General features: G+C 39.1%; 1 protein-coding gene across 1 annotated transcript in view; it reads left to right on the top strand.

Annotated features, from left to right (window-relative positions):
* The window catches only part of VPS35L (VPS35 endosomal protein sorting factor like), a gene marked incomplete in the record, with an annotated part of 223044 nt that overhangs the window by 138598 nt on the left and 71862 nt on the right, over nucleotides 1–12584 (top strand). Inside the window, 2 exon segments of the mRNA XM_072419014.1 lie at nucleotides 5898–5975; nucleotides 7712–7826. Of these exon segments, the coding sequence (XP_072275115.1) occupies nucleotides 5898–5975; nucleotides 7712–7826 (193 nt within the window).

The raw sequence follows: 12584 nt of genomic DNA, 5'->3' as shown, positions 1-12584 counted from the left end.
GAAGTTGAATGTGGGGTTGAATAACACACAATTAATTATTGGAGTCTGCTATAGCCCCCCAGTGCTAAGGAAGAAATAGAAAATAAATTACTAGCACAGATAGAAAAAGCAGCAAAAAAATGGAAGTGTTTTAATCATGGGAGATTTCAACTACCCTGACATTAACTGGAGTAATGGCACTACAGCACAGCAAACCGCAAAAGGGAGGAAATTTGTGAATTTAATACAAGATAATTGTATGGTACACTTTATAGTAGCCCCAACTAGAAATGATACTCTGCTGAACCGAATTCTTTCTAACAATGCAGAGCTTATAACAAATGTGCATATAAAAAAGAATCTGGGTAGAAGTGCCCATGATATGATTTCATTTAATGTAAGCTGTAAACAGGAAGCAAAAACAGGAAAAATAAAAACATTTAATTATAGGAGAGCAAATGTTCTATTATTAAGGGCCTTTCCATTCCATTTCTATTAATAAGCCTATGCAGCTTTGTTGCAGTTCAGTACCAATGAGACAACATTTATAACCTAATTCCTGATATCTAAAGCAGATGGTGGACTTGTGTGTTTGTGAAATTTTGTCCCTTTCAGGAGTAAACGTTCTGTGACGATCTTTCACCCAGGAAGAGATATTAGAAGGTATAGTTGTCTGGAGAAGTATTCAACAGGGCATACAAAACTGACAGTGTAACTGGTGCCTCCCACTCTGGAACACAAAGATTCAATGTCTGTGAGTGGGCGACCAAATGCATCACATGGAAGGAGGAAGCTGAGAAAATGGGTTAGCTGCAGGGCCTGCCAAGACTATCTTTTTTGGGGAAGTTTAGTAGATCTAAATTTTGTTAAGGAGGCCCAATGGTCCCCGATCAGGAGGTGAGCTGGCCTAACTGACCTGAAGGCACCAGTGTTAAAAAAGCCCCCTGACCCTGATCCTGGTGGAATGGAGGGGCTTCCCAAAATCTGGAACATTGGTGTTGGCACAAGGGTTTAGGCTGCTTTATCTAGGTGTTTTCCTTTACATAAGGACATTGTTGGTGCCCCATGAGTCCTTGGAGGGGGGGGGGGGGCATGTCATACAAGCCATGGGAGACATCGCAGCCTGCTCAAGTGCAACCCATTGTTTGAGGTTCCTGTGTCAGCACCAACCCATAAGCCCATTGAGATGTGAGGAAACTCAGTACATTACAAAGTCAGGAACCCTCAAACCAACTACCAGTTTGGGACAAAATAGCAACATCTTGGCTATTCTGTGTGTTATTATTCTGAATTTAAATAACATGGAAGATAAAAATTTCAAAAAGAAGTTTGGGATCCCAACGAGAAGAGTTTGGAGCAAATAGAGCACCCTTGGCAGTAAATTCATCTTAATGATTTGAACACGTCCAGTCAAAGGAAAACATAAATCAACAGGAAGTGTTTGGAGCAAAAAAGGGCACTCTTGACCAAATTTATCCTAATGATTTGAATATCCAAGTGAACGTTTTTCTTTCCCCTAGGTCAGATCAGCTTTCAATGATGCAAAAAGACATATGGACGACTCCTAGATACAAATGGGGCTTCCCTGCTCATTCCTGTGCAGGACGGAGGCTTGTCTGGGGGAGGGGGCGATTCGCATGAGTTGCAGAAGAAACCTTTTGCTCTTCTGCAACATCTTGTAACTTGTTAATGACCAAGACAACCTCTGCAGGTATTTCTTTTGCATATCAAAGCACAGCTTGCTCCAAAAGTTTATAAATGTCTAGGTGTCATAAAGTTTTTTTTTTTTTTTATTTGCTTGTGATTAACTCACAGTAAGGATTTTTTACAGTAACTGACACCACGCTGCCTAAAATATGTTGAGACAAACATCTGTCCTAATTGCATTTATTAAAATAATGTACCTGTTCTGATTTACAATCAAATTCAACTTAAAAACAAATCTACAGTCCCTATCTCGTATGTAATCCAGGGACTACTTGTAGACAGACATTGAGGACTGCAGATTTTGTATAGTTAGTCTTAAAATTAGACAAAGCTCTGTATTCCTCACATTCTTTGAGTAGGTTAGGGAGAGATACCAAAGGGTTTGTGATCACAAATAAAAGATCATGCGTACACTGCAACCTGACGTGTTCCTGCTAGCTATATAAAAAATGTGGTGTCTATAGAAGATCAAATAGTTTTCAACATTGTTCCAGTATTAGCAGAAATAGGAGAGAGGCGAGTGGACATCCCTTCCAGGTACCATTATGGATTTGAAAGGGATCAGACAGATGCCCATTGACCCTCACAGGTGCTAAGGGATGAGAGTAAATGAGGCAATTGCCCCATATCCTTACTCTTTTGGGATTTCAGATATGTGTGCATTCATTGGGAGTTGGCCATCCTCAGACAGAGACTTAAATCCTGTCAGTAAATGTCAGCTCAAAATATCCTAAAATATCCCCTTACCTCCAGTTACTGTGAGAGATTTGTTAAGTCAATTAAGCTTTTAGTGCCAAGAGAGCAACCAAACTCTGGGAGAAATCTGTGTCGAACCCAGAAATGGTTGATTCTGAAGTACAACTGGTATGGTCTGGGAAAAAAATGTGTATCTCTACCAGGATAGGCCATTAATTGGTGATGGAAAAGGAGTTTTTTTGATGCATCGTAGTTGAAGTCGCCTCCTAACATGAGGAGACCCTGCTTAAGATCTGCTAACTGCACCAGTGCATGCTCCAGAAATCTCCCATGTGATTGGTTAGGTAAGTAAACCATGGCCAATATTACCAGCTCACTCATCAAAAGACCCTTTAAAAACAGGAGCCAGCCCTAAGTAGTACGACATATTTCTTACGACATATGAGAGATTTCTCATGAAATAAAACTAGAAATAACAGTACTCGAACATTTTGATTTGGAGCAGCAGTTGCCAGCCAGTGGTTCGTGAGAAAATGGCGGTGGTCCCCAGCCCATTGCAGGCTCAGACCTGCTTGCTAAACATCTTGGTGGGACAGTAGTGCAGGGCTGTGGACACAAATTTGTTGCGCCCAAAGCCCTGCATTACTGTCCCCCCTCCGGAATTCTATACCCTTTGAGTGGCACGCATGCGTGGTCCGAGTTCAGTGAATTTAGTGCTCTGTGAGGTCTGAAAGGTTTGCCACCACTGATTTAGAGGTTTCTGAGCAGCAATTGTAACATACGGGGGACCTTTCAATCCTTTCAGAAATGGAATTTCCTTCAGAAACTGCCACCTGGACCCTCTGCCTATGCAGCTTTGTCAACAGCATAGTACACTTCTCTAGAGTGTTAAACCAATAAATCAGTTGAAGATGGCAATACAGTCTAGTGATTGTCCTGCTCTCGTATAGCAAAAAGGAGGGAGAGGAAGGTAACCAAGGATAGATAGAAAAAAAAAAGAAGTGAAATGGAAAGGGAGCAAGAGTGCAAAGAGTGCAAATACAGGTAGCTTTGCATGGCTGGTAGCAGCTTTGGAGAACGATAGTTATCATCAAGGTGGAAGTGTTTGTCTTTGATTTCTGGACATTCTGGAGATTTTTTTTTTATTAAAATGTAAATATTATACAATATATATGAATTATATTATACAAAATATATTATATATAAATATTAACAATCAGCTCACAAATTTTCTTATAAAAGTACAAAAGCTAAAAGTACATAAATAAATAAAATAAAACAATAAACATTCAGGATGTCATCATGCAGTCAGATCTCTGTTGAGCCTGTTGTCACAGTGATGGTGTTAGAGGCTGTACTACAGGCAGTTGCAGCGACCATTTCGAGAGAGCAATTTGGGGTGCCCAGAAAAGTTGCAAGGTCTCCTAGGTGGCAGAACACAGCAGATTTCCCATCTTTAGCAGCAGAGAAATGAAAGGCGTATCCAATGGTATCTGATGTCCTTGGCTTCCAGGGCCTCTGTGGCTTTTCGTAAAGACATGTGGTGGGAAAGATCTTTTAGAAGTTTGATCTCATTGAATTGTACCAAAGTTTGTGCTCTGGGAATTATCATGGACTGTGAACCTGGTCAAACTCTATAGTAATTTAGAATTCTTAGGATCTTAAAGCAGGATGTTAAATATGGTGGATACTGCAGGGGCCAAATCCTTAGGTTCAATTGCTTGTTAATGTTAATACCATAGTGAAAGAGATGTTTCTAAGCCTAAATTTAACATATCTAGCAAAGAATTGTGTGAAAACTGATGCACTATATTACATTCACCTTGCCCCCTAAAAAAGTTGCCACACACAGTGCAACAAACCTTTTTTCTAATACTATTGATGCAACTGTGCAAATTGTGCTGCTTGATTGATGATGGATGTATAAATTTACATCCACTATACTATACAAAGTATACTTTTGACATTTGTAGAATGTTTGTTTGTTTTACCTTATTGAATTCTTGCAAACCATGATGAAAGTAGATCCTTTATTTAAAATTAGACTAAGATTAAATACTGAAAAATTGTTAGGTAGGTTCTTAGTTACAAAACTAAACTAAAAAGTAAACTAGCTAGCAGGATTGAAAGAACTCCTGTACACATGCGAGTGACTTGGGTCATTCCAGCCAGGCCAGTCGAGATGGCAGAATATCTTGACTGGGTGAAACAAGGGGAGAATAGGTAAATTATTATAAAAAAGGTAGGTAAGTTTTGTGAACACATTGGGGATAGTATTATGTACTACAATATGTAATAGGGGATGTAGTAGGGACATCAAGTAGATGTCAAAAAGAGCATATTTATATCCTTTAATATTGGATTGTATCAAAAGGCTATGGACAAATATCCCATATCTCACAGGGGTGTCTATAGATGAGCACTGAAAGATTTATGCCCTTAATGAGATTTAAAGCATAGTGTCATGTAACACATGGGTCTTATCTTGGGTTCTCCTTTGTTAGCTAAGAGGAAACCGGATTTGTGATCAAATATAGTGAATTTTGAAACCAATGAAGATACTTCTTTGCTCTAGTAATTAAACACAATTTAGGTTCAGTGTGCATTTGTTCTCTCATTGGGCCTGATTTCTTAAAGCTCTCCAAGGCTGGAGAGGATACACTTTAATCAGTGAAGCATGGTGATCCAGCAAATCTGGAATGGATTTTCTAAATGTCATTAGGTATTTTTTAGCAAATGTCTCGATTCGGGACCAGGTCAATTCCAGGTTTGCTGAATCACCCAGCTTCTCTGATGAAAGTGTATTCTCTCCTGCCTTGGAGAGATTTAATAAATTGGGGGCCATTATGTGAAGATTAGGGTGTGAATTACACTTGCATTCTATTTGAAGTACTTGAAAACCCTCTAACTTTTAGTTCTTTACCTTGATTTTTTGGTTTCTTTAGTGTAGAATAAGGACAAATCAAGTTCCCTCTAATGGTAACATTATGTTCAGCCCAGTTCACTATGGCAAAGTTCACTTGGACTTTATTGATGTTGAAGTACATCTAAAGTTGCTGTTCAGTATGACAATGAAGAAATATTTATAAAATAATTACCATTTTACTACTTCCTGGCAGTACCTTGTGTTAAGGAGTTCTGGAACTAGTTTTGCTCCATATCCCACAAATTCAACCAAGTACTTTGCCAAATAAGCATTTTCCTGCACCTTGTTACTGCACAATACTGCTATACCTCTGAGGCAATGTAGAAAATCTGTTAGTCCAAAAAAAAATTAATATTTTAAACGATTGTAGCATCAGGCTTTCAAAATAACAAATGGAGGGGGTCTGAATAATTTCTAAAGCCACTGTATATTCACAGCTACTTTTCCTCCCATGTACATCTATCAATTTAAATTTAGGACTTTTAAATAATACTGGCTGCCATAACCTTAGCTCTATTGCTTTAGACAAGATAAATTTCATTTGGACAGTGGAAAAATGTGATCATTCGTTACTATTTTGTATTTTCAGAGTGTCAACCACCTGGCTATGGAGACTAAAAAGGTAATGAAAGGAAACCATTCACGAAAGACTGGATCCTTTGTCAGGGTATGATTTATTTTTTTTTTTATTTTTTTATTTCAATTTATTTTTATTCAGGACAAAAAGGGAAAAAAACAGTTTTCACAGAAAGATTTTAAAATACAGACACTGGTAAAACAGTGGCATAGTTTCAACAAAAGGACATAGAAGAACCTGCCATATAACATTGTAAAACTGTACATCAAATACATGAAAAGGATCTCTTGTCGAAAAGAATCCTGTTTAATAACGAAATAAGAAAAGTAACAAGGACAATGGGTGTGGGGAACGTGAGGGGGGAGGGGAGGGGACGGGGAATCCACATCAGGAAGGAAATAGTGTTGTGAAGCAATGAGTAGCCAGCCCATGGGTCCCAGGTAAGTTCAAAGACGTGTGGTGTATATTTGAGTGTACACGTGAGCTTCTCATTAATCATTACCCAGTTCAGTTTAGCTTTTACTGGAGCTAACGGGATAGAAGGTGATTTCATGTCAATCCTGCTGCGAAGGGCACACTCTACATTGGAAGAAAGGAGAGTTTGTATCACATGAGAAATAAGGTAAAAGACTCTTCCCCAAAATAACTGTGCAACCGGGCATGACCACTAAAAAAGCTGTATTGAGTCCAATACAAAGAAATCCTTATATAATATATATAATTATATTATATATATATATATATATATACAGTGTTCTCCCCAGAAATTTTTTTCAGCCGGGTGGTAAAAAAAGGGGGTGTGGCAAAACACGGCAAATTTAGTGCACCCAGTTGTTTATGCCATGGGTAGCCAGTAACCTCTTATTTTTTCAGTGTTCTACCTTACAGGTCTACAATTTAAAAAAAAAAAAATCATGAAAAACTGTAACGCTTTTGGTACAGAAATCTAGACCTCACTGTAACGCCCAGGTAGTTAATCAAAAATAGAATAAATATTTTATACATAGTATAGAGTATTTATTTCTAGAGCTGTTTAAACCCTTTATGGGAATGGCTTAGGGGAACTATGTATACCAGAAGCCCCATATTAAAAGGGCTTCCAGATTTTATATAGGCATACCCCTACAACACTAGGACACATTGGGGAAGAGGCTCTCTCCCCAAGGATGTTCCTTACCACTGTTGGGTGGCAGGCAGGTCTGTTTTTTTTTTTTTTAAAGGGGAAGGGGCTACACAGAGATTCCTGCCCTATTTCCTATCCAGGTATGCTCTGGGCCTATTGAATGGTCTGATTTTAATATTGTGTGATACATAGGTATTCGCTTCGCTTTAGTGAAGCCTTTTGCCAGAAACCCATTCTTAAAAAGTGAATTTTGTTGACCAAATATTATTTTTAGGCCAATTATTGTAATAGAACCACCAACAGAACAAAAGTTGATTGACGGTTTACCTTAAAGATGCTTGTGGTTTTTATTTAGTGTATACTGTGTTTTTGTGGTACCCTGAATAGAAACATATGAAATATGAAACATATACACATTTTTGCCACAATATTTCATTTTAATATGTACTTTTACTTAATTGATTTGAAATGTGTTTTTGTAATTTTCGGCGATATTGAAAAGTGTACTGCATTTCTGGACTTCAGTAGAATTTCATTGGTATACCAGGTAATTTTGGATTTTTACAAGCTTATTCCTAAAACTTATAGTCTTTGGATTTTGTTTAAACTATTAAATTACTGCCTGACAAAGTTAGGGCCAAAAATGCTATTGTAATATTTACATATTTTTCATATGTACATATTTTTTTGTTTGTTTAACTAGGCTTGTGTTGCTTTCTGCTTTATCACTATACCTTCCCTGACGAGCATCTTTACCCGACTCAACTTGTACGTTCACTCTGGCCAAGTGGCTCTGGCAAACCAGTGTCTTTCACAGGGTAAGCTTTTTAAACTGATGCCACACTCTATGTCTATATAGGACAGTACAAAGTGCATTTTAGATTAATACATCTTTCAGATAGTGAGCTCTGTAAATAATTGATTTGCATTAACCACACCTTTTTAAACTAAAGTGTCTTACTATTATCAACTATTTAAATGGTTGCTCTCCTGGGTTTGTACTTTGTTTTTGAAGTTGTACACTCCAGGCTGTAATCGTTAATCTTCCTTCACTGTTCAGAAATAATCATTTGCTTCTGGTCTTGAGCCATGCTTGTACCAGGTCCCTTTCGGGTAGAAGGTGTAAAGATGGCAGCCATGGAGCATTCTCCTTCAGAAATAAGTGATCTGCAGTTGCTACCTTATTTGATAGCAAAAGGTAATTTTGCTATAGTAGTACACAGAAAGTATTTATACCCCATTTTCTCCGTATTCTATACACATTTATTATTATTAAAAGGATAACACTGAAAAATTACATTATAATAAGTATTCAGACCTTTTGCAACAACACTTGAAACTTAGCTTAGTTGCTTCTCTTTTCCCTTAATTGCTGCTGAGATGTTTTTACACTTTGGAGTCCAACTGTGGTAAATAAATTGTTTGGACATGTTTTGGAAAATAAAAATAAAGTAAATAGCTGTTTTTCTTTAGGAAAATTTAAAATTGTATTAGGTGAAATATATTTACCATCATATAAGACACGTTTGAATCTATGAATACCGTATGGTTTGTTAGGTCCAACCCCAGTAGGTTATAGTTGGGTATTGGACCTCCACACCAGGACCAGGCATAGGCAAACTATGGCCCCTGAGCTGTATAGGGCCTGAAAACTGAAGGAAATGGATTATCGATGGCCGGATTTTCGATTGTCAACCTGTTTTTCGTATTGAATGCAGTACAAAATAATTTTAAATTACCGCTGCGCCCCAGCGGAAGTTGTACGCGCCGACATGACCGGAAGCTCCTGGGGAACGTTAGCGCACTCGCTGGGGAAAAGATCGAGGAAGAGAACGTGGCCAGAGGATGGCAGGACATTGAAGGATGCTGATGGGAAGAGGTAAGTGTTTATTTTTTACTTTTTTTTAACTACACCGAGTGTGACTCGGGGTTACCTCTTTCAGCAGGCTTTTTTTTACAGTCACACTCGGGCTTACTGCTGGGTAGGTTAAAAATATAAAAAAACAGGGGATTTGGTCTGCCTTATATCTCTTTAAAGACTTGTAGTCTAGCCAATTTGTGCAGATTTGGTAGACCTGGACACACCAGGATGGGCAGGACTATGTGCGTTACCAAATCAGCAAAGAGAGAATAGTCAAAGGAGGTTGGGGTCGAGGCAGGCTGCAGACAAATGTAGGCAGAAACAAAACCAGGGAACAAGTACCTGGAATCCAAAGAATAGACTCCGATGACATGGGTCACTGAGGACACAAGAGAGTGCAGGAGACACAGAGGAAACATATAACAAAGGGGCCACCACAGACACAGGGGAACACTGGAACCAGCACAAGAGAACATACAAAGAAAATGGACTGAGCAACAAGGGGTTAAGAAGCTGGACTGGTAAAGCACTCCGTCAACAGGTGTAGAGGAAATGTTCAGCAGAGCTAGGGGGCTCAGCACTTGTGTAGACATGTTGCACAAATGCAGAGTGCTGTGTCTAAGCCAGCTAAAGAGCCAAGGACGATTAATAGGCTATGTCCTGACCGGCCGGCATTAGGATGCCGATAAAACAGAACAACATGTATTAACTAAGAATGGCCACTAGATGACACTAAGCCACAGTCAATTTAACTGTTCAGTGAGGTAGATCTTTTTCACCTCAGAGGTTAAAGCTACGTACACACTTCCAATTATTATCGTTGGTAAACGAACGACGAACGATCCTGCACGATATCTGCGAACGATCGTATAGCACCGATCCTGTACATGCAGATAACTGCAGATAACGACACGATCGTTCGCAGATATTGTACACACAATAGATCTGATCATTGGACGATTCGTTCGTCGCACATGCTCAGACCATGAACGATCACTGAACGACCATACACACGATAGATGGTAAACGATCGTCGTCCAATCCGATCCGCCGGTCCGGTCGTTCATTTCCAGCGACTATTCTCGTTCGTCGGCGTCGTTGGTTACTTTTTTTATGAACGATTTTTGCCCAATCGATCGTTCGTCGTTCATTTTGAACGATAAAAATTGGAAGTGTGTACGCAGCTTAAGTCTCCTTTCCATTTTCTGGGACAGGAGGCAATGCTTCACTTTTTTTAAGTGCTACAGCAGATGATGGTTCGGATGCCTCCATGAAGCACAAATTAACCTGCACTGGGGAATCATTTGCCTATGTAGCATTATCAGGACCCCTGGCTTCTCCTGGGAATCCTGAGGGTAACAGAGGAAAAATGGGAAGCCATCATCATTGCAACTGGAGAAGACTACATGAGTCACAGCTTGGACAGGATTTTCAAACAAACCCTTGTGGGTATTACTGTGGCTCTTAGTAGGTTTGGTGAGTTTAGGATGTAGGTGCTACAGTTTCTCATGGGTATCTTCTCTCTGGATGTCATAGTAGGTCATGCCTCAAATCTACAAAGGGCATCCACAATGGGGCATGGTGCCCCATAAGTTTCTAGGCCATCCCAGAGGTTGACCAAACATAAAATGGTAGGGTGAGTGCCTATTAAGGAATGCACTATAAAGTTATATAGTCATCTCTTCTCACAAGCAAGGAGTTTTACTCGTTGTATTAGTGTGTGACTGAACCTCTCACACTCTCCATTGCCTTGTGGGTGGTACAGGGCAGTGTGTGACTTGTCTAGACTGAATGTCTAGTGTATGACACCATTCTTGGCAGACTTTAATTTCAAAACAGAGTCCTTGGTGTGAAAGTATCTTCTGTAAACATAAATATAGAAGGCAGAGGTTTTTCTCACATCATCTGGGCAGCGGTCTTGGTAGGCTGGTCAGGAGACGAGTGCTGCCACTGCAAACTTGGTAAATTGTCCACTATAAAAATCACATAGGTATATGCATCTTCTGACATGTGGAATGTAAGGAGGTCAGTGTCCAGCACTTCTAAGGGGTGCAGATGTGTGCAACTGGAATCCTCTCTGTGTTTCTTCCCAGTTAAATTTCACCTTAGGCTTTCCACTTTTTAGGTCTGTGATTTCTACCCTTTCAGCTTCCTCATCCACATCTCAGTGAGGCATTGGCCTCTGCCCCCTTGTTGCTCCCTTTGGGTAAAAAGCCAAACATTTCCAGATGAACTGGTTAACACTGCTCCAGAGTGCCAAAGTTAGGTATTTGGAAAAGAACTTTTATTTTTTTTATATGCCTAAACCTTAAGCTTGGCCCTTGTCTGGTACTCTGCAAAGCCCTCAGTGACTACCCACACCTTAACAAAAAGTTCTTGCTTGAATGAACTATAGTCTTCAGGGTTTTTATGCCACTTACAAGCTTCTGCTAGCATAGGCAATGACCCTGCATACTAGCATCAGTTCTTACCTGGAAAGGAAAAGTCATCAAGTCTCACAACATGAGTCAACATCAACTGTTGTTTCAAGAAGTGAAACTGTTGTTCCAATCATAATCCCTTTTCATGTGTCACCTCTTTAAGGCTTTTGGAGCTTTTGAATCGGGGCAGTGTGGTGAGTGATGTGCTTGATAAAATGTTGAGAATATTGTACTAGTCCCTGTAAAGTTTTGACTTTAAGTCACAGTTGTTGGGGCCCCCTATTCTTGTATGGCTTTTAAGACAAAGTACACCTTATTCTAAAACCTAGGAATTTGGTGTCATGCTTGAATAAATGACACTAGGTTTGCATTTTATCCAGTATTAGTGTAGCCGACCAAACACTGCATTTAAATTTACAAGGTGATCCTTGAACATAGCAAGTATCCTGACCTATCTAGTTAATATAGTGTTTTCTGCTAAGTTTGTTTACCCCAGACAGTGTTCTATTATTCTCTATACTTTGGTGGGTGCATTGTTAAGCCTGTAGGGCATCCTTTTGAACTGGCACAACCCAATATCCACTAAAGAGATTGATCACAGATGATAATTTGGTCTGTCCTAAAACAGCAAGGGATTCTTTATTTAATGCAAAAGGACATACATACTTACTTAGACGTCTGTAAATCACACAACAGCAGAAGGTGTTACCCATTCTTTCCTTATCACAACAATTGGGGCTTTCCCATTTTACTCTCTTTGATCATTTTTTGCTGAATCATTTATTTTAGCATTTGTTTGACTTGGTAGGGTTGTGGTTTGTTTCTACACCACTGCTGGATGGAGGGCACTTTTTCTTGTAGGAATCTATTATTCACTTTCATTACTACAGAGACTGGCCACTAGTTGGGGCTTTACCACAGCCAATGTAACTTCAGCATATTAGTGCAAAAGTTTAGTAGTAGTGAATTAGTGAGATAGATTACAAAATTAGTATTTGCTGTTTGCCTTCGTGGTAAATGTTTCACACTGTCACGCTGTGACTTGGACTGGGAATAAATATTGTCCTCAAAGAACACAGCAATGGGAATGTTTCAAGCCTGTTCTATGAAGTATATTCCAATGGGTAATATGTTTAAAAGGGTAAAATTAAACCCTATGTGGCTCACAGCCAATGTTTAAAAAGCCATAAAGAATAAGAAAAGGGCATTTCAAAAACATATAAAGGTTCACCTTCATCATTTGAAAACTATAAAGAATATAACAAAAGATGTAAAAAGGAGATAAAATGGGCAAA

This window comes from Pyxicephalus adspersus, chromosome 7 (genome assembly GCF_032062135.1).
Source record: "Pyxicephalus adspersus chromosome 7, UCB_Pads_2.0, whole genome shotgun sequence".
Taxonomy (NCBI): Eukaryota; Metazoa; Chordata; class Amphibia; order Anura; family Pyxicephalidae; genus Pyxicephalus; species Pyxicephalus adspersus.
Note: the sequence above shows the minus strand (reverse complement) of the source record. Positions and strands in the feature narration are given on the sequence as shown.